This window comes from Monodelphis domestica, chromosome 2, assembly GCF_027887165.1.
Source record: "Monodelphis domestica isolate mMonDom1 chromosome 2, mMonDom1.pri, whole genome shotgun sequence".
Classification (NCBI taxonomy): Eukaryota; Metazoa; Chordata; class Mammalia; order Didelphimorphia; family Didelphidae; genus Monodelphis; species Monodelphis domestica.
In genome coordinates this window covers 99,621,901-99,644,767 of record NC_077228.1, presented here as the reverse complement: position 1 = coordinate 99,644,767, position 22,867 = coordinate 99,621,901, and the positions used below count along the sequence as shown (strand labels likewise).

The 22,867-nt window shown below is 36.6% G+C and overlaps 1 protein-coding gene across 1 annotated transcript in view; it reads left to right on the top strand.

Annotated features, from left to right (window-relative positions):
- The window catches only part of ZBTB41 (zinc finger and BTB domain containing 41), a 65,759-nt gene that overhangs the window by 11,840 nt on the left and 31,052 nt on the right, over window positions 1-22,867 (top strand). The window contains exons 3-5 of the mRNA XM_001367611.4: window positions 10,213-10,420; window positions 11,839-11,908; window positions 20,155-20,302. Coding sequence (XP_001367648.1) covers window positions 10,213-10,420; window positions 11,839-11,908; window positions 20,155-20,302 — 426 coding nt within the window. The remainder of the gene's footprint in view (window positions 1-10,212; window positions 10,421-11,838; window positions 11,909-20,154; window positions 20,303-22,867) is intronic.

Here is a 22,867-nt window from a genome sequence, read left to right as displayed (position 1 = left end):
ATATATATAATGCTGTTATATTATTTGCTTTTTCAGGTATTTGGATCCATTGAACTTTTAACTAACCTGGGCTTTTTATTCTATTATCTTATCATTTTTGCTGACTCTTTTTCCCTAAATTTTTGTGGGTCCCAAAGTGTAGCATGTTCATGAAATTGGCTCCCTTCATTGCATCTTTTTTTTTTAAACCTATACCTTCTATATTAGTATCAATAATAAGGCAAAAGAGTGGCAAGGACTAGGCAATTGGCTAAGGTGATTTGTGAAAGGTCACAAAGCTAGGAACTTTCTGAGGCCAGATTTGAACCCAGGCACTCCAGGCCTAGCACTCTATCCACTGTGTTACCTAGTTGTCCCTCCCTTCATTTGCAACTTATGGATGATGCTTTAGTATTTTTGCCATTTCATCAGTTCTTACATAATCACACCAAAAAGTAGGAAGGCCTGCAGAGTAGACTCCAGAATGGTCTTAACCTCAGTCATTTGCTGACATATGCAAAAAACCTTATAAGACTTCAGTTTATATTTGTCTTAATTTCCCATTGCCATCTCCTCTGTCCATCTCTTACTTTTTCCTTTGAAGTAGACTCAGTTCTTTCTTATTTTCAAGACATGATGTTAACATTTTCAAACAGTACTTCTGGCCAAGGCTAATTTCTTGTTCATTTTTTAAAATAAATTTTATTGTTATTTTCTGTTTCTTACATTACCATAACTAGCCTAAATATCCCTTTCTACCCTGTCCCAGGGTGTCATACCATATGACTAGTAGTATTTGAACAGCAAACAGGATTTCATATTTGATTATGTAGGTGATAGGGAGCCACTGGAATATTTTGACTAGGGAGGCTATCTTGGTTGTACTTACCCTAAAGAAAATCACAATTCCATAATTTCTTACAACACAATAATATTCAATTATATTCACATGCCACAGTTTGTTTAGACATTCCCTAATTGTTAGGCATTTATTTTTAATCCGATTCTTAGCTATCACAAAAAGTGTTGCTATATTTTGGAGTATATGAAGACTTCCTTCTTATCAGTGTTATGTTATAAGCCTAAGAATGGAGACTGGTTCAAAAGGTATAGGCATTCTAGTCACTTTCTTTGCATAATTCCAGATTATTTTCCACAGTGGTTATATCATTTTATAACTCTACCATGTAATAAGATCCCTATACGTCTCACAATTCTTTCTACATTAGTTGTTGCCATTTTGGGGTCATTTTTGTCAGTTTGCAAGGATGAGGTGAAATCTCAGGGTTGATTAAGGAATGTTATATGATTAGTTTTAGTTAAAATTAAAATATTACTTTCCCTATCATTGTTTAATGTAATTATTCTCAGTTCAGTTTCTGATGTATATCTACATATAGAAAGCTTTTTTAAAGTACATATATATCAAGCACAATGCTAAACATGAAAATGTAAATATTAAGGAAGCAAGACTGAAGGCAATCTCCCAGGAAGGGCTATATATGTATGTACATATATTTATGTGTATATATATATGACATATAGACCACATTATCATAATTATTTACTTAAAGGATATAATAAATATAAGGAAACTTTTAAGAAACACATAATGTTTTGGGAAATAGGAGCACAGCTTCTAGGAAAATCATCCAATAAACATTTATTAAGTGAATATAGGACCACATTAGGGAGAAAGAGAAACAAGAATCGATGCCTTGGTCTACAGTCCAAAAGGGTTTCAGTGGCACAATATTCATCCCAATACTCCCATGTTTGGCAGACATAGCCCCAGGCTTGGAATTCAGTGCTGAAGATCTCAGAGCTGACATTTATTTTCTGGATAGCTTTTCCTCTGCCTGTCTCCATCTCTGCTGCTTCCCGTAGTGGCTATTGGCCCTCTCCGACTTCCTCAAGCCACTCTGATTCTGGAATATTCTTCCATGTGTATGTAAATAAAATGTTTATACATATTTGTATATCATTGTACAATATATTATTTATTGAAATCATTACTATGGCAATAATGGTGAACTTTTTAGAGACTGAGTGTTGTGCACCCACCCCCACACCCCTACTGCAACAGTGGAAGGAGGAAGCACTCCCTTTGGGCTGCTCCACAGAGGGGTAGGTGATGTGAAAAAAATGTCCTCAGGCATGTGGAGAGGGGGGAGGGGAGCAGCTTGACTCCAGTCCCTCTGGCTTTCTAGTCAGGAACTCTGACATATGTGCCATAGGTTTGCCACCATGAACCTATGGTATTAAACTTTCAGACAGCATTGAGCTTGGTCAGAAGTGTTAAAAAATTCTCTTGGGTTGACATAGGCTAATTACAATATGAATGACTGATTTGTTCATTTGTTTTTAACAGAAGTTGTTTAAGAAGGAGTTTATCATTTTAGTATGTTTTTGCTTTTAAAAAATGTGAAAGAAATTTCTAGTTGGATTGATTTTATAGCATTGAATTACTATGGTGGGTCATGAGTATTTCTTTAGAGTAAGGATGTAAAAGCAAATTGCAGTTTTACTTTCTCTTTTTGTTTCTTTTCCTGTGCTAGATTCCTACTTGGGAAAGGCTGTATCTGGTTTCTCGATCCTCCAAGCCAGTAATGACAAACCTTTTAGAGATGGAGTGCCGGGCCCCACCCCCAACCCCCACTGAATACTGTGCCCATCCCTACCAAATGCTGTAACCCTCCCCCTTCCCATATGTTGGGTATGCCTTTCCCTCCATAGCCCACACAGGGGAAGGGAGGAAGTGCTTCCATTGGGCTGCTGGGCAAAGGGGTAGGTGAAGTGAGGAATGTCCTCAGGGAGCCAAGCATTCTACTCCCCTCCAACTCTGCTGCCTGTAAGTTGCCAACCTTACCCACTGTGTACTCCCATTGGGCTGCTATGCAGAGGGGTGGGGGATGTGAAAAAATGTCATCAGGCACAGTGGAGAGGGGGAAGGGAGCAGCTCTGCCCAATTTCCTCTGTATTTCTAGTAATGAACTCTGGGGGTGGGGAGGGAGGGTGGCCTAGTACCCACTAGTACCCTAGTGCCATCTTTAGCACTTGTGTCAGAGGTTTGCCATCACTGCTCTAGGCAGTGGGAATAAATTCAAAATTCAGATATATATTCAAATGTGAATGAAAAGAATTTAAATGACTCAATATCTGTCCCATTTTTCTTCCCTTCTCTCTTCTTCAATCTTCTCTGCATATAGTTCTTGATGGTTTAATATTAGTAATATTAATTTACATTTGCATGGCATATGACAATTTGCAAAGATCTTCCCTCATTGCCTCAAGAAGGACATAGTGCAGGTACTATTACTGGTTTACAATAGGGAAGTGAAGGACTTTAAAAAGCTTGTTCAAAGCTAGAACTCGACTTCATAACTTGTGACCCTATGTCCAACACTCTTCCCACTTTATAAAAGTTCTCTTTTATTACATTTAGGAGTCAAATACAACTTATTTAAATATTTTAATTTTGCTTAGATAAATTAATATTTTTTATTTAAAAATTATGAACTTAAAGACAAGATAAATTGACCACATCTGTGTACATGGTAATGGACAGAAAAATAAAATTGCACATGAAACCACTGATCTCAATTATGTACAAGTTTCTTTTCTTTTTGAGAATGTTAAACCTGTAGCTATTAAAAGCTGTCCTACTTATCTTTGCTTAAAAAATAAAGATTGTTCAATTACCTTTTTCTTTTTAAAATTCCTATTCCTTTGTCTTTCTACCCTTTCCCCATGAAAAAATCAAAACACAACAAAGCATAAAACAAAGCCTGAAAATGTTTGTCTTGAGTCTATCACTTTTCTGTTAAAAGATGGGTAGGACATTTTATCAGTCCTTGTAATCATAATTGGTCATTGTTCACATTCAGAACTATAAATTCTTTCAAAATTATTTTTTCTGGGCAGCAGCTTCCTACCTGTGTAACCCTGGGCAAGTCACTTGCCCTCATTGCCTAGCCCTTACCATTCTTCTACCTTGGAACCAATACACAGTATTGATTACAAGACAGAAAGTAAGGATTAAAAAAAATTTTTTTTAATATATTTTTCTGAATAATGTTAGTATCTCCAAGTTTTGCTCATTCCATTCTGTATCAGTTAATACAAATCTTCCTAGGGTCCTCTTAAACTCTTTATTTCATAATTACTTATGGCACATTATATTTCATAGCATTCATGTAGCATGCTTTGTTTATTCTCAATAGATGAAGCATCTACTTTGTTACTACAAAAGAGCTGCTATAAATAATTTTGTGTACAAGAATCCCTTTTCTTTTTTTCCATCTCTTTAGGGTATAGGAGTAATAGAAGCACAGCTCTGTCAAAGGGTATGCATTGTTTTGGTAACTTTGGTTCAAATTGCTTCCCAGAATGTCAGCCCAAATCACACAGTGAATTAGTGTGCTTGTTTTCTAAAAGTCCCCATAATTATTGTTTTCCCTTTTTGTAATTTTTGCCAGTCTGAACATTGCGAGATTCAGGTGCTTTTATGTGCATTTCTCTTATTAGTGATTTAGAACATTTTTTTTCATATGGCTGTTGATACCTTAGATTTCTTTATTTGGAAATTGTCTTTTCCTATCCTTGGAATATTTATATCTTAGGGAATGACTCTTGTTTTTATAAATTTTAATCTATTCCTTATATTTCTTAAATTTAAGGTTTTTATCAGAAAAACTTTGTCAAGATTTTCCCCCACTTGCTTTTCCTCTTAATTTTTGCTGCATCTATTTTGTTTGTACAAAAACCTTTTAAATTTTGTACTATAAAAATCATCCACTTTACCTTCTGTAATCTCTCTCTTATTTGGCCATGAAGTATTTTCTTATATTATCCATAACCTGAAAAATAATTTTTCTTGTTCTCCTAATTTATAATGTCACCCTTTATACCTAAATCATGTATCTATTTAGAGCTTATTTTGATATAAAGTGTGAGAAGTTTGTACCAAATTTCCACCATATTGCTTTATAGTTTTCCAATAATTTTTGTCCAAAAGTGAGTCTTTACACTATGTGATGATTAAAATAGTGGGAATCATAAACTGTTACAGATAAAAGAGTGGTTGGCTTGAATTGTGACCACAGAAAATATGGTTTCAAGACAGTGTCTTGTTTTAAATCAAATATAAGGTGGTCGCCAGGGAAAAATTCCCAAATATTAAATATACCCAAGTCAGCTGGGTTTTATAGAGATTTTAATTAATACAAATGAGGAATTAATGAAAGAGAGAGAAAAAGGAAATAATGGGGAAAAAGGGCTAGACCAGCCTAGGGCAGCATGGGCTAGACCAGCCTAGGCCAGCATGAGCCAGCCTAGGCTGAAAACCCTAAGAGAGAGATCAGTCAGTCTTTTATCCACTCACCACAAGATTTGTCCAAGCAAGATTCTAGTGTTCAGAGAGACACCAGCTGCCTCCTCCAATTCAGCTTTTCCCAGCTGAGACCTCCCGAGTCCCGAGACCTCCTTTTTGACCTCCTTTTAAAGGGAATTTTCTCCTATGTCACCTCCCCTAAGTTCTCACATCTACCAATCACAGTAGACATTTTTCCAAAGGACAGACCATTCTTAATTCACACCTGAGTAGACTTAAACTTTTGATTAAGTTCACACCTGAAAAAACCTCTGAGTAAGTTCTCACCTCTTTGCTCCTTGTAAATTCACAAGTTGCCTGACCTTTATAGGTACTTAGCACTCTTTTGTATTATATCTAAAAATAGGCACAGCTTAAGAACTTTTGCCTTACTATAAGTATGGGTTTAAGTATTTTTCATTGTTCAGCAAGGAGTTTCTTCCCCTAAAGCATGCTTAAGTAGGGGTGGAGTAAAGGTCTCACATTCCTGATCTAAGTTCCTTCATTGTTTAAAATGGGGAATGGTCTTAACCAAATCTTATGAAGTAGGGTGTGAAGGCTTGCTCTGAAGGAAGCTGAAGGTGAGGGCCTCTGAGACTGTTTCTCCATTTTGGACACGTGAGTAATAGGGACTGATCTCTTTTCTTTGCCCCAGCTATCTAAGGGCTTGGGCCTTTTGGCCCAGCCTAAACAGAAGGGGTATTTAAGCCCTATTCCCTTCTCTCCCTTTTTCTCTCTCGCTATCTCTAATTCCTTTCTTACTCCTATTGTAATTAAACTCCAAAAAAGGCTGACGGCTGACTTGAGTTTTTCATTTAGGAATTACATAGCTGATTCCTTGGCGACCTTAAATTAATATATATCAGTCTTTTAAAGTGATTCCCTTGTAACAAGGGTCTGAGAATTTTTAAGATTCACAACCAATACTTCAAAAGAATGGCCAGACACTATACTTAGACTCCTCGCTCCCTTACTTTTTTTCCCTCTTCTCTCCACCTCCTCCCTTTTTTTTAATCCATCTCTTTCCTTGCCCAGTAAACTGGGTTATCCATTGGTTCCAAATTTTTTTATCCTAGACTTTTTTGTGTAATTTTCTTTTGCTGTCATATTTTCAGTTGTATTTTACTCATTCTCTTCCTTTCTATTCTGTTAATTTTTTTCTGATTCATGGGCTATAACTTAACTTTTACCTTATTTATTTTATTGTGTTCCTCATGAATATAAGATGTCTGAAGTACTTGATTCTGAAATATTCTTTAATATCCAGTTTCTGTGATGTTGCCTTTATAGATCTTCCTATTCTTTTCCTTCCCTTAACTATTCCTTTTGGAGGTAGCAGTTCATGAGGGAAACAATATTAGATGGAAACAGCATGTGGTGGAAGGCACTCTGTACCACAAATCATGAAGCCTGGTTGTTGTATTCCTTCTCTTCCCATGTTTAGTTTTCATTTTTAAGGCCATATTATATTATATCAGTGTTATAGTAAGGGGTTATTATTGTAAGACAGTAAAGGGTTACTTATTAACCCCTTACATCTCTACTTGTCAGAGTTGCAAGTGGTACCTGTAAACCTTAAAATTTCTTAGACTTATAAATGTTGGAAATTTCACCATTGGGAAATTTCATACTTGAAAAATTTCCTATTGAGAGTGGGAACTCTATTGGAATGGGAACCCCATTGGCATGGGAGGTTCCTCCTCCTCCCTTCTTAAGATTACTTTAGGACAGAAACCTTTAGACAATGCAGATCTGATTTTATTTACCGATGGTTCCTCTTTTATGAGGGATGGCATACATTACACTGGAGCTGCCGTAGTCTCAGAATTTGCCACTGAATGGTCAGCTTCACTACCTTCTAACATTAGCGCTCAAGGAGCAGAACTCATAGCTCTAAAACAAGCTTGTATAATTGCCAAGGATAAAAAGGCAACAATTTATACGGATTCTAGATATGCTTTTGGCATTTGTCACTCAGTCGGGATGCTATGGCTCCAAAGAGGATTTTTAACCTCAGCTGGAAAATCCATAGCTAATGCAGAAATTATTAATGAAGTTCTTTCTGCTCTCAAACTGCCTAAAGCCCTAGCTGTAGTTCACTGCTCTGCCCATACAGGTGGCTCTGACCCTGTCTCTAGAGGAAATGACCGAGCAGATGCCGCTGCAAAACTAGCAGCCATAGAAGGACCTGGATTAATTTTAACAGTAACAACCACTGATAATTTAAATTTATCACTTTCCTATAATGAAAAGGAAGAGGAAAAATGGAAACAAAAATTTAAAGCAAAACAGGTTAATGGAGTATGGGTGTCATCTGAAGGAAAACCCCTGCTCCCTAGAAGTTTCTATAACCAAATTTGTCAATCTATTCATAAAAATGGTCACTTTGGCACCCAGGGCATCGTGGACTCTGTCAAGAGAGTATGGATAGCCCCTGGTATAACTACTGTAGCCTCTAAAGTATGTTCAAATTTTTATATCCAGAGAATGAACTGTTGCAGAAAGATGCCGAAAACCTACACTTCATCAAGAAGATCAAGAATGAACAATGGAAAGGGCTTTGACCTATGCTTAAGCATAGAACAGGAATTTCTTTGAGTCATGATTGATTTTAGAATTGATACAATGGAGATACTTGGAATGACAGAACCAGGTCTTGGAAATTGCAATCTCCACCCTACTCAGTCCTAACAGGATTTAGGAAGGGCTGCAGCATAGATCAAAATTTAATTATTCCAATCTCTACCCTACTCAGGGTAACAGGATTTAGGAAGGGCTGTAGCAAAAGATCAAGATTTAATTATTTGAGAATATGACCTTCAACAGACATGTGCAAAGCCACAGACCTCTGGGCGGTCCTGGGTTAAGCTAGAGCCACCATTGGCACAGGGAAAATGATGGACAGTGATTGGTAGATGTGAGAACTGAGGGGAGGGAACTTGGATGGTTTCCTTAAAGATAGAGGGGTCTGAGGATGGTTGTGGTTGGTGGGAGAGTTTTTTGGCTCTGAGAGGTTGTGCTGCTCTGAAGGAAGCTGGAGGTGGAGGCCCTTGAGACTTTTTCTCCATTTTGGTCACGTGAGTAATAGGGACTGATCTCCTTTCTTTGCCCCCTTCTGGTTGTTAATGTTAAAATTAATCCAGGTCCTTCTATGGCTGCTAGTTTTGCAGCGGCATCTGCTCGGTCATTTCCTCTAGAAACAGGGTCAGAGCCACCTGTATGGGCAGAGCAATGAACTACAGCTAGGGCTTTAGGCAGTTTGAGAGCAGAAAGAACTTCATTAATAATTTCTGCATTAGCTATGGATTTTCCAGCTGAGGTTAAAAATCCTCTTTGGAGCCATAGCATCCCGACTGAGTGACAAATGCCAAAAGCATATCTAGAATCCATATAAATTGTTGCCTTTTTATCCTTGGCAATTATACAAGCTTGTTTTAGAGCTATGAGTTCTGCTCCTTGAGCTCTAATGTTAGAAGGTAGTGAAGCTGACCATTCAGTGGCAAATTCTGAGACTACGGCAGCTCCAGTGTAACGTATGCCATCCCTCATAAAAGAGGAACCATCGGTAAATAAAATCAGATCTGCATTGTCTAAAGGTTTCTGTCCTAAAGTAATCTTAAGAAGGGAGGAGGAGGAACCTCCCATGCCAATGGGGTTTCCATTCCAATAGAGTTCCCACTCTCAATAGGAAATTTTTCAAGTATGAAATTTCCCAATGGTGAAATTTCCAACATTTATAAGTCTAAGAAATTTTAAGGTTTACATACCTCATTAATCAGGAACAAGTAACAGTGCATGTTCATGCTCCAAAGTGGTTAAATTAGAAAACAGGATTTGGAGAACTAATAGGATTGAAGGTAAGCTGGAATGACATGTTACCAATGGAGAATGGGAAAAGGTTGCTTAATTGGTACAAGGTCTTAATAGGTCCATGGAAGAACCTATAGAAATAACTGTCCCCCAAATTTTCTAAAGCAGGGATTTTAAACTTCTGCTCTGTAAAACACATATAAATACTCTAAAATATTGGTTTGCTTTGTAATGTCATATATTTTATTTTATGCATTTAAAAACATTCTTGGAAGCAGTCTTATAGATTTTACCAGACTGTGAAAGGGTCTCTAACACAAAAAGCTAAGAGCCCCTGTTTTAGAGTATCCTTTGCAATTGTATATGTAGAAAGAATAAAAACTGAATTTAATTTAAGTTAAACTTGTCTTTATGAATTAAAAAAAATTTAAAACACAGAAAATTATGAAACCCCTTTATTCCATGAATTTAATGGTCCAGATAAGTTTTGGACAATTAGGTGATGAATAAAAATTTTGTGGAAAGCCTGTTTGTAATGTTTACATAAGTTATATTTCAAAGTTTATCTTATATTTGACTTCAAGGAATTTACTGTTAGAATAGCTACATAGTTATTAATCCACAAATTTCCTTGAACTGTAATGTTTTGTAAGTTTTGCTTTTGTTTGGGGGTGTGGTGTGAGGAGAGGTGTAGCTTTTTAATATTTGAGGTTTGCTGAAGGCATAGATGGTGTTTGTTTTGGTTAGTGTCCAATACGATATAATGAGAGGCAACATAATGTAAAGCATGATAAAGAACTGGCCTCAAACCTAGGAGGACATGGGTTCAATTTAACATCTTAGTGTTATAGGTAACTAAGTCTTAAACAGAGAAGAGACTAACTTTGTTAGAAAGAAAATATTTCCTCATTTGGCAGTTTCTTCACCAGGAAAGTTCTTATACTAATGAAATCATAGGTTTACACTTGACTATAAATTATTTTTTATAAATAAACCAATAAATTCTATGTAGTAAATTAGATGAATTAATTTTTGTCTCTTTTTTATTATAGGAAAGTATGAAAGTCACACCCGTGTTCACACAGGTGAGAAGCCTTTTGAGTGTGACATTTGTCATCAGCGTTATTCAACAAAATCTAACCTAACTGTTCACAGAAAGAAGCACAGTAATGAAACAGAATTTCATAAAAAGGAACATAAATGCCCTTACTGTAATAAACTTCATGCGAGCAAGAAGACTCTAGCCAAACATGTTAAAAGGCAAGTATTCACTTTATTATCTTTAAAAATGATATCCAGATGTTTTTCTGGAAATGCAAAAATTGTGTGTGTATCTTTCTGTGAATGAAATTTGAAAGGATGGAGCAGAAAGAATGATTGAATATTGAAGTTCTTATTTATCTTTAATCCATGTATCTTAGATATAGAAATATAGTTTATTTAAGTTGACAAAGACCTTTTAACCTGCAATACGTAGAAATGGTATAAAGTAGTGGTGCTAGCTAACATTTATATGTGGCTTACTATATTCTAGGCATTGTGCTAAGTACTTTACAATTATTATCTCATTTGTTCCTTGGAAGGTAGGTACTATTGATATCCCTATACAGCTGAGGAAAACTGAGGCAAACAGAAGCTAAGTTACTTGCCTAGGGTCACACGACTGTTACATGTCTGAGGAAGGATTTGAACTCAAGTCTACCCAATTCCATGATCAGTTCTCTGTTCATTGTACCATCTAAAACTTTGAGAAATGCAAATTTGTGAAGAGTCCATTTAATTTTCTATTTTGGTTAAGTTGTTATGCTTAATTGCCTAAAGATAGGGTGTGTTTCTATGAGTTAGCTACATTTAGACAGCATCCGTAAGGGTGGATGTATTTTAGCTTTTTTTTAAATTGCACAAAAATCCAGATCAATAGTATTTACAAATAATTGTGGATTAATTTTGACAAACTTTAAATCCATATTATTAGACAGGTACTGTACTTTATGTTAGGTATACAAAAACTACTTCTTGTTGTCGAGTTGTCTTTAGGTGTGTCCAATCCTTCCTTACTCCATTTGGGATTTTCTTGGCAAAGATACTGGAGTGGTTTACCATTTTCTTTTCCAGCTCTTGTTAAGAACAAGGACACGAAAATTTAAGGAAATGGGGTTAAACGACTTGTCCAGGATTATGCAGCCAGTAAATTTATGTGTCCAGATTTGAATTCAGATCTTCCTGGCTCCATGCCTAGCACTCTTTATCTACTGTACCACCTAACTGCCTTAAGCAGTTTTATAAAAACTAAATAGTTCCAACTCTTAATATGTTTATATTTTATTCATGTTCATGGAGGCTTATTTTGCTTATGCTTATACTGAGAACTATTAGGTGAAATGACTGTGTCCCATAAAATGATGTTTAATCATAGCAGATTTTCTTAAAACAGCTAGAATTGGTTGCTATAAAATATTGGTTTATGCAACTTGAATGTGTATTCCCTCTTCAAACATATCTTACATAAAGAAAATTCTGACTCCATTAAAATTTTATTAATTACTAATATGTATGCATATATTTTGAGTGAAAAATTAATCCTTGATTATCTTTGATCATTAAGTATATTTTTGTGAATTGCATTACTTTGATAAAGGGGATAATGTATCCAAATCATCCTTGTTTTTCCATTATAGATTTCATCCTGAGAATGCACAAGAATTTATTTCCATCAAGAAGACTAAGAGTGAAAGTTGGAAATGTGATGTAAGGAGCTTATTTTTTCTTTCTTTAAAAACTAAACTAAACTAAACAAACAAAAAACATGCTATGCCTATTTACTGCCCTTTATGGCAATAAGATAAATCCATCTTTTAAACAGAAATATTCTTCCAGGAATATGCTATGGTTTTGAATCTTAGAACACCACCACCTCTGAGGAATCAGAGTTGCAGATGACACAAAGGGGAATGGAGAGATGCATTTTTCCAGTCATCATCTACATGCAAGAAACTGTATAAGGGATATCATTGAGGTACTGTATTATCAGAAAAATTGGTGGCTAGGGATAGACAGCCTGACTGCTCCATTGATATACAAAATAGGAAAAGATTCAGAGGAAGGCCTCTAACATGTTAGATCCTTTGTGGAGGAATTATGGAAGAAAGTGAACATTTATTACAGAGGGAGAGATGGTATGGATAGGTTGTGATTTTCATTAATGAAAGGAGCATTCACATTAAAGAAATAGACTCTTTGAAGTACCAAAAAGCTAGGTATCAAAGACGAAACATTTTACATGGATCTGAAGCTTATTGACACTTTATCAAAATAATGCACACAAATTATCCTATTAACTGTATTCAAAAGAAATTTATATATATATATATGCCAGTCATATATATATGCCAGCTCAGTGGATTGGGCGGCTGGGTAGCTCAGTGGATTGAGAGCCAAGCCTAGAGGTGGGAGGTCCTAGGTTTGAATCCGGCCTCAGCCACTTCCCAGCTGTGTGAACCTGGGCAAGTCACTTGACCCCCATTGCCTAGCCCTTACCACTCTTCTGCCTTGGAGCCAATACACAGTATATATATATATATATATATACATATATATACATATACATATACATACATATACATATATATAATATACATTATATATATAAGGGTTTAAAAAAAAGAAATAACTTGACTGGCATCGATATATATATATATATATATATATATATATATATATATATATATATAGTTAGTTAGTTAGTTAGTTAGTTAGTTAGTTAGTTAGTTAGTACGTACATAAACACATATTAAGTGCCTATACTGTGTTAAACATTGGGATAAAAAGAAAGATGAAGAACAATTCTTGTCCTCAAGCAATTCAATCTTAAGGGAGACAACATGCTAATGACTGTGTTCAAACAAGCCTTATACAGGAGAAGTTGGAAATAATGGAGGTAAGGTATTAGAGTTAAGGGGGATTGAAAAAGGATTCCTAGAGATGGTAGGATTTTAGCTAGAACTTGAAAAAAGTCAGGAGAGCTAGAAGTTGGAGATGAGAAAGAACATCCCACGGATGGAGGATAGCAAGTGAAAATGCACAAGCAGGGAGATAATTTCTTGTTCAAGGAATAGTAACTAAGGCGGTGTTCCTGGATCACAGTGTATAGTTATAAGGAGTAGACTAGAAAAGTGTGGGAAGGGAGGAGAGTTGTGAAGGGCTTTGAATGATGAAAAGGATTTTATTTTTGAACCTAGAGTTGATGGAAATCTACTGAAGTTTTTTAATGAGTATTGGGTATGTTGGCGGGGGGGGGGGGGGGTGGAGTCACAGGGTGTGAGTGAGAGAAATAGTCAGACTTAAGCTTTAGGGATGTCCCTTTGACAGCTGAGTGAAGGATGGATTTGAGTCATAGACTTGTGGGGAGCGCAAGCTATTGAAGCCTAGGCATGGGGTAATAAGGACCTTCTCCTGCATCAGGGTAATGACAGTGTCAGAAGAGACCTGGGAATATGATGTACTTATCTATTACAGTTTATATTTGATTTGCAATTACTATAGTAGGTCGTTTTAAGTATTTAAGAATTACATACCCCAGGAGCCAAATGTATTTAATGCTGGATAAGGGAAACAGCATTTCACTGATCTTGGCACCATCATTTGACATCCTTAGGACTTGGATTCCTTTGTGTAAAACAATAATCATAGCTGAAATATACATACTGTCATAAAGGTTGCAAAGGTTTGTTTTGCGTGCATTAACTCATTATATTCTCAAAATAATCCTGTGACATAGTTGCTACTATTATTCCCATTTTACAGATAGGAGAAACTAGCTTGTAATTTTATTCACCTTGAGTTTAACCTTTAAGTGAGTTGCCCAAGTTGCATAAAAAGATGCAGCAGAATGTAAGGGGTTTTCTTTACTGTAAGGCCAGCACTCATACAGAATCTTAAAATTTTAGATTTGAAAGGAGTTTCCCAGTGGCTGTCTAGAACATACCTGAACAAAATCCCAAATAGTATGGTAGTAATAATAATATTTGTAAAGTGCTTTGTAAACCTTAAAAGTTGTGTGTGTGTGTGTGTGTGTGTGTGTGTATAGATATATACTTGATAATAGCTGTCATTTATATAGCACTTGTAAAGTTTTCAAAACTTTTTACATTTTTTCTCATTTGATCCTCACAATCCTATGAAGTAGGTATTATCCCCATTTTACAGATGAGGAAACAGAGAGGTTGAATGTTTTGCCCGAGATTATGAAGCTAGTGTCTAAAATAGGATTGTAGTTTTTAATGATTTCAGGTACAGTTTTTTATTCATTATGCCCCCTAGCTGCCATACCTGAATAATGGTTATCCAGCTTTTGTTTAAAGTTAAAATCAGACAAACTCTGTTAGGCTAAACTCATTATGTCCTAAAGTAGATGATTATGTATTTGATTTGCTTTGATTGTTGGGACGTTTTTTATTAGAGGAATACTGAATCTGTCTCTTTATTGCTTATACAAGTTGCTCTTCATTCTGTTCTTTGGAGCCATGTTGAACAAATCTCATCTCTGTTCCGTGTAACTGTCCTTCAGCATCTTGGAGGCAGTTATCAGACTACCTGGAGTCTTCTTCCTTCTGAATATCTCCTGTTTCTTTAGTCAGTCCTTACATGGCATAAACATGAGGTCATTCACCATCTTAGTTGCTCTCTGTCACAATCTCCAGTTTATCATTAGCCATCCTCCAGTGGCACCTACAATTGAGCACACTACTGCTGATGAGGTCAATTGTGGCATAGTACAACCCAAGTATTGCCTTATTTTTGGAATCTATATTTTTTAATGCAGCCTGAAAGAGCCTTGGCATTTTTGGGTAGTCATGTCATATTGCTTACTCCTATTATACTTGTGATTCACGAATTTTTTGAGATGTGCCTGTTATAGAATCCATGATTTCTCCATTTTATATTTTTAAAAGTTAATTTATAATCTGAGTGTATAACTTAAAATTTACTAGGAATAAATTTAATGTTATTTTATTTGGCCTGGTTCTCCTCCTACATGTCTCATTCATTGCTCTTATAGTGATCTCATTGATTCCTAGGGATTCAATTATTATCTCTGCACTGATGATTCATGTATCTGCAGCCATAATCTCCTCTAATCTCCTGTTTTGTATCTCTAATTGCCTATTGCAATGATGGAGAACCTTTTAGAGATGGAGTACATGGGCACCTTCCCCCACTCTTACCCCAGACAGGGGAGGGAGGAAACTCTTCCATTGGGCAGAGGGGAGGGTAATGCGAAGCACACATGAAGAGGAGGGGGAGGAGATCGGCCCCAGTGCTCTGCTCCCCTGCAGCTATGTGTCACGTTGTGAACTATGTTCCCTTCAAACCTAGCTCCTCTCCAACAATGGAATCCCCATTACCACAGACTCAACAGGCTGCCATCCATGCCACACTCCTATGCAACATGTGAGCCACCCCTCCCAACTACAACACCAATCCCCCACCCCCACCCCTTTACCTCAGACAGGAGAGGGAAGAAGAACTCTCATTGGGCTGCTGAGCAGAGGGGCAGATGAAGTGAGGAATGTAAGTGGGTGACTACAGGCATGTCCACAATACCTTAGGTTTGCCATTACTGGCCTATTAGATGTCTTGAACTGGTTGTCCTATAGACATTTTAACCTCAGCATATCTAAAACTGAATTCATTTTCTTCCCTTTCAAACCCTCCCCTCTTCCAAATTTTCTTATTGTATCATCTTTCCACTCATCTAGACTTGCAAACCTGATTTCATTCTTGATTTCTTACTGCTTCTCACCTTCTTTACAATCTATTGCATAGTCTTACTGATTCTATTTTTGTGGCATTTTTCATATGAGCCCCTTTCTCCCCTCTGACATTGCTACTAACCTAGTGCTGGACCTTATCACTCCAGCCCTGGACTCTTGCAATAGCCTGCTGATGGATTTGCCTGCCTCTAGTCTCTCCCTATTCCAGTTTGTCCTCCACACAGCCATCAAAGTGATCTTCTTTAAGTGCAGCATCTTACTCCCATCCTCAGTAACTCCTTGTCTTTTCCAAGATCAAATATAAAATTCCTTGTTTGGTATGAAAGACCTTTATGACATGCCTTCCTTCTACCTTTTTCCACTTTTCTTACACCTTATTCCCTTTTTTGTTATCTGTGATCCAATGACACTGGCCTCTTTTCTGTTCCTCAAGCAAGATGCTATCTTCCCACTTACACATTTTCACTGGCTGTTCCTCAAGGCCTAGAATTCTTTTCTTCCTCATCTCTTACTCTAGGACTCAATGGCTTCTTTTAAATCCCACCCATCTTTAGGAAGCCTTTTCCATTTACCCTTAATTCTAGTTCTTTGTCTGTTAATTATCTCCAATTTATTCATTATGTAGCTTGTTTGCACATAGTTATTTGCATGTTGTCATCTCCTTTAGACTTGGCTTTCTTTGTATCCCCATTGCTTAGCACACTGCCTGGCACATAGTAGGTGCTTAATAAGAGATTTTTGATTAATGTTTTGGATTGAAAGGATCATTTGAATTCTGACTTTGACATACATAGTGTAAGTTATGGACAAGAAAGTTAGGATTCATAAAGAAATTATCAGACTAGAACATTTGTTGCAATTTTCCACAATATCCATCTCTCCTGTCTTTTCTTGTTTGTCCCAGGTTAGGCCTATATTAACTTTCACCTGAAATATTTGTTAAATCAGACTCCAATACATTGCTTATCTTCTGAATGCAAAGCTCTTATAACTCCATTGTTTAAAAATCTTCAATGACTGCCCCTGTCTCCTGAATAAAGTTCAAATTCCCTGTCCTGGCATTTAAGGCTTACTATAGTTGTACTCTAGTATACCATTCATTTTATTTCCTCTGATATTCTCTTAAGTACTATCCAAATTGAGCTACTTATCATATTATAAGTAAATCAAAGGGTTTTTTTTTCCTCTTCCATGTCTTCATTCCTACCATTCTCTAGTATCTGATTCTTTTATTCTCATTCTTTCTCCTATGTCTGGAATTATCATACTTCCATCTTCAGTGGCAGAAATCCTATTTGCCCTTCTAGATTGAATTGGAAATACAACCTCCACAAAGCTGCTTCTTATTCTCTCAGTTCAAAATAATCTCTCTTTTGAAATCTCATATCATCTTTATACTTTTTTTGTGTACTTAACTAGTAGTAGTCTCTCAGTGACCGAGAATGACAATTGTCTTTGTGCGTTTTCATCTACGGTGTACCCTCATATGGGTTTGGAGTCCAAAGTCTGAGGCGCAGAGTTTGTGGCACATGGGGCCTGGGACGCCAGTTGTTACGGGAGGTGCGGTTGTGGCCTGGTGTCAGTGTTCACACGCAGTGGCAAGATGTCAACGTCGTTCATCTTCAAAGGTGGTGGCGGCATGGTTAATGTGGGTTCGCCAGCTACTTCTGACTAATGCCAGCCCACTTCAAGTTTGACTTTAGCTGATCCTTGAATCTTTTCTTTGGTCGACCTTCTTTCCTGAGTCCAGCTGACAGTTCACCATAGAACACCTGTCTTGGTATTTGCTGTGGGTCCATGTGGATGACATGTCCAGACCATCGTAGCTGGGTTTTGAGGACCTTGACTTCGATGCTGGTGGAGTTGGCTCTGTCGAGGACTTCCTGGTTGGTGATTTGGTCCTGCCATCAGATCCTCATGATTGACCAGAGGGAGCGTTGGTGGAATTGCTCCAACTGATTCATGTGCTTCCGGTACAGTGTCCATGTCTCACAACCGTACAGGAGCGAGCTGAGGACCACTGCGTTGTACACTTTGAGCTTCGTTGCAGTGCTTACACCTCTGTGTTGGAGGACTTTGGAGCACAGCCGCCCAAGTGCCTGGCTGGCCTTTTGGATCCTGGCATTAATCTCGTGGTCTAGGGACCTGTCGTTGGCGATGGTGCTGCCCAGGTACTTGAAAGTGTTGACGTTAGAAAGCTGTGTGCTGTCGATTGTAATGCACGGCTGGTTCGTTGGCCTCCCTGGTGCAGGTTGGAACAGCACCTCTGTTTTGCTGAGGCTGATAGTCAGGCCAAACAGTTTTGTTGCGGTGGAGAACCTGTCCACAATGGTTTGAAGATGATTTTCTTTGTGGGCCACGAGAGCACAGTCCTCTGCGAAGAGAGCTTCCAGGATGAGTCTCTCTGTTGTCTTTGTTTTTGCGGTCAGGCGGCAAAGGTCGAATAGTGAGCCATCCAGTCGGTATTTGATGTAGACACCCAGATTTAGATCCATCACAGCATGTCGTAGTACTTGGGTGAAGAATAAGTTGAATAGCACCGAAGCAAGGACGCAGCCTTGTTTCACGCTATTGGAGATGTTGAAGCGATCGGAAGTCTCTCCACCAGATAGGACTTCCCCTGTCATGTCAACATGAAAGAGCTGGATCAGTCTGACGAAATTTGCTGGGCAACTTTATTTTTTTTGTGTGCTAATATCCTAACTATACTGTATTTATATACACACACACATATGTATAAAGCATACTAATTTATTTTTTTTTGTATACCTATCTATAGTACTTTGTTTCATAGTTATTTGTATGCCTGTCCTGTTTCTCTTGATTTGTTCTTTGAAGCAAAAACTTGTATTTCATTTATGTTTTTATCATTAACACCTTTCACAGTGCCTCAAACACAGGGAGAAAAGAAAAGTAGAATAGGGAGCTCCCAGGTGAGGGAATACCCTGTACAGAGCAAGTCGGTATGTCCTCTCCAGCCTGTAGCCTTAGTGAGTTACCTAGAGCACTGAGATTGGGTAACATCTAGTATGTGGCAGATATGGGACTTGCTGGCTTTGAGGCTCTCTATCTGTGGACATAGTATTCAATTATCTGTTGAATGAATGAAATTTGTCATGGTAGAAAAGTAAAAGGAAATGCCACAGGTGATAGTAAATTGAATTTCTCTTCTGAAACTTAGGGACTAACAACTTTTAGCTTTGTCCAGGACTAGAGAAGATCATGTGCAGACTGAGTGATTAATTCTTCTCATTATAGGCTTTTTAAAATTTTCTCTGGAATGAAGTTATTTATTAATTACTTATATACACCTAAGGTCAACCTTTCCTTTTTTTTAATTATTTAATATTTTGACTTCTTCCATACTTTTAGAAACCTTTTTTTAATCACTAAATATTTGTTTAAAAAAATTAAACAGTTCAAAACATTTACACAGTGGTTTTTTTTCATGATTACTTTCTTGAATAATTAGTTAATAACAATTTATTTAGTGCCCCTTCTGTGTTAGGTAGTGTGCTAAGCAATTTAGATAGAAAAGTAAAAGGTAGTTCTGGCTCTCCTCCCCACAATTTAATGGAGACAACATTTGCAAGTAACTGTACAACAAACTATATACAAGGTGACAAAACTTCATGATACAGCATGGTAAAAGAAGAATCTAGCTGGCAAAGTGGTTAGAGTATTAGGCCTGGAATCAAGAAGACTGAATTCAAATCTAGACTCAAACTACTAGTTGTGTGACCCTGGGCAAATCACTTAATCATTTGCATCAGTTTCCTCAACTGTAAAATGGGAGGAAATTACAAGACCTTCCTTAAAGTGGTGTTGTGAGGATTAAATAAAAAATGTCATTTTAATGGAAAGCAACATGAAACAATGGACAGAAAGCTAGCCTCAAAAACAGTTCAAGCTTTATTTTTGGTATGTATTGGCAGTTTGACTTTGGGCTTTTTACTAGACAACTCTCTAAAACTTTTAAGTTGCTGGCAAGGTATCAGCCTGTTTTGGCAGAAGGAATTTCCTCTGAGTTTTCTGTTGCAGTGTAAACACAGGTCCAATCCCTTGCCTGTTGTAAAAGTTATGCTTTTGCTGTACTTTGTCTTTGAAAATCTTTTCCGTAAGAAATTTGTTCCAAAAAAAGTATCTTATTTATATTATGACTTGTTTTCTTTATTATTTAATTTTTATTTTAGACTTTTTTATTTGAAAATGTATTTTTAGATTTGTAAGAAGTCATTTACTCGAAGACCACACTTAGAGGAACATATGATACTTCATTCTCAAGACAAACCCTTTAAGTGCACCTATTGTGAAGAGCATTTCAAATCACGATTTGCAAGACTAAAGCACCAAGAAAAGTTCCACCTGGGTATGTAAATCATTTTTTGTAATCAGTGATGTTGGCAGCAGCTGATTTTCTGAGCCATTGCTTCCTGATGCTAGAATAATATATCTTAACCACATTAATGGATTTGTAAGCTCCTAGATTTTGCTCATTCTTTCATCAGTGCAGATTGCAACCTTTTCATATTGATTCTTTATAAGTCTTGTGCATACTCTTCCATAGACTGTTTAAGGTGATTCCATCTAAACTGTTAAAAGCCTTTTTTATAGGTCTGTTTACATTTTAAGATCTTTGGCTATTCATCTGTTGCTATTGATACATGATTGGAAATTTGTTGTTTTTTTTTTTAATAATTTTGCAAATAGGTCAGAAATCTCAATGATGATTTGGTTATTTTATTTGTCAAGGTTAATTTAATATGCTGGTCTCCCAAAGAATGGGGGTGGGGGTGTATGTAAAGGAAATTTATCCTTCCCTCTTTCTGGGGTCGCACAGATGACATCATCTCCTGTCGACTACCTGGCGTCAATTTGATGTTTGATGTTTAATCATTCAGTATTGTTAGAAAGATGACAAGTTGACCAAAACAATATGCTGATTTGTTGCAATAAAGTGTTTGGCTTTCGAAGTCTTTGATAACGTAACCTGTTCCTACTTTTCCAATCTTATACACCTTAAGACATTGACCTTTTTACTATTCCTCAGATAAGATACTGCATCTCCCTACTGTTAGGATCAAACTGAAGCTGCTATTGATATAGCTAAAACTGATATATTGAATTGTAGCAAGTAGACTAGAGCTGGTATGGACTAAGCTGTTAGAACTATTATATTAATAATAATATGGTAATGACCAGTTATTCAGCTAAAGCTGGTTTCAGGTGGTGTAATGAAGGCCGAATATAGTCTATAATACAATGTGAATTTGTTATGGAGGAGAGGTATAAAAAGGAAAACAGAAGGTAGAAATAAGAGTTGAAACTAGGAGAGTATTTTTAATACTATATTATGTCTAAAGTTCAAACCCTATGCTAATATATCTAAATAAATTCCCCCCAAAATCTGCTCCTCATGGAGCTTTCTATATTTTCTTAGCTGATACAGTGTGTCAATGATTATAAGCTACATTTTTATTTTTAAAACTCTTTTATTATATTTTTCTTGCATGTGCAATATACTATTTCAGTCTTATTTTTTCTCTCCTTTTTTTAGCATAGGGTTTGAACTTTAGACATAATATAGTATTAAAAATACTCTCCTAGTTTATAATATAATAACTAGTTATTATATAACTAGTTATATAATATTAATGACTTAAATTTACTCTCAACTATCATAAATCATTCTCTAAAACCTATTCAAATTTATACAGTCTTCTTTATCCTCCTTAAATGTATATATATATATAAATAAACTTATCAGATATATCTGTCAGATTCTGAGAATCTGACACAGTAGACCTCTCTCCCAAGTCAGAGAGCCTGTCACTGGAGAAAGCTGTCAGCTTTCAGGGAACACAGACAGTCTAGCAATTAGCTCTGTTCTCAAAGAAGAGCCCTCTTAGTAAATGAATGTCTTTTTAGTTCTCTATCTTCAGTCAACCCAAAAACTCAACTGTCAATTTCTTCTCAGGTAAAGGAGACTGGCCTAGCGCCTCCTCTCAGCTCCAAGCCAAAGTAAAAAGGCTCAACTGTCTATATCAGTTCACACAAAAACAGCTCTTCAGCGCCCCCTATGGTGAAGAGAGGAAAAGCTCAGTAAAAACTCTTTATCAGTTTAGTATCTCATCTCTCTAACAGTATCTAAAGTCATTAAAATCTTCTTTTTATGTCAGAAAATAGACCCAGCCACCTGTTCTTGAGAGGAAGGCCAAGAGACAGGTCCAGAACTCTCCAACTGCCTCTCTTTTATCTAGACCTCTTAAAGAAGCCCCTGGAAATTCTCTCTCTTCCCTCTTAAAGGGGACAGTATCCAAACTACAACTTTGCCTCTTCCCTAATACATCTGTTCTTAATGAGACAGAATAAATTAGTTTAAAATCCTTAAAATCAACATATTCCCCCCTGAGATCCTTTTGGAAGAAATATTTTCCCCAAATGGATCTTTCAAACTAAATGTATTCTACAATTAGTAAAGTAAAAAGAAAGAAAGAAAGCAATCAAAACATCTTGAAAAAGGCAAATCACATATTACATATAGATATTTACAGATATTTTACAGAAATGAAAGTACCTAAAGATAATTCAAATTTACCTTATAATTACGATGGAAAACCCTTATAAGAACATTATATTCAAAAATATATATAACACTACTAAAGTCCCACCTTCTATAAAAGAAGCCATTCTCATTATTCCTTATTCTTAGTACCCTCTCCCTCTGAGATGAACTCCAGTGTATATGTATGTATCTTGTTTATAGTTGTTTGCATGTTGTCTACCCTCTTAGTTTTTGAAGCTCCATGAGAGCAGGGACTATTGGTTTGTTTTTGTTTTTTTTTGGGGGGGGGGTCCTATTTTTGCCATTCACCTTTCTTTGTATCCCTAATGCCTATTCTCAGCATAGCACCTAGTTACATAGTAGGCCTTG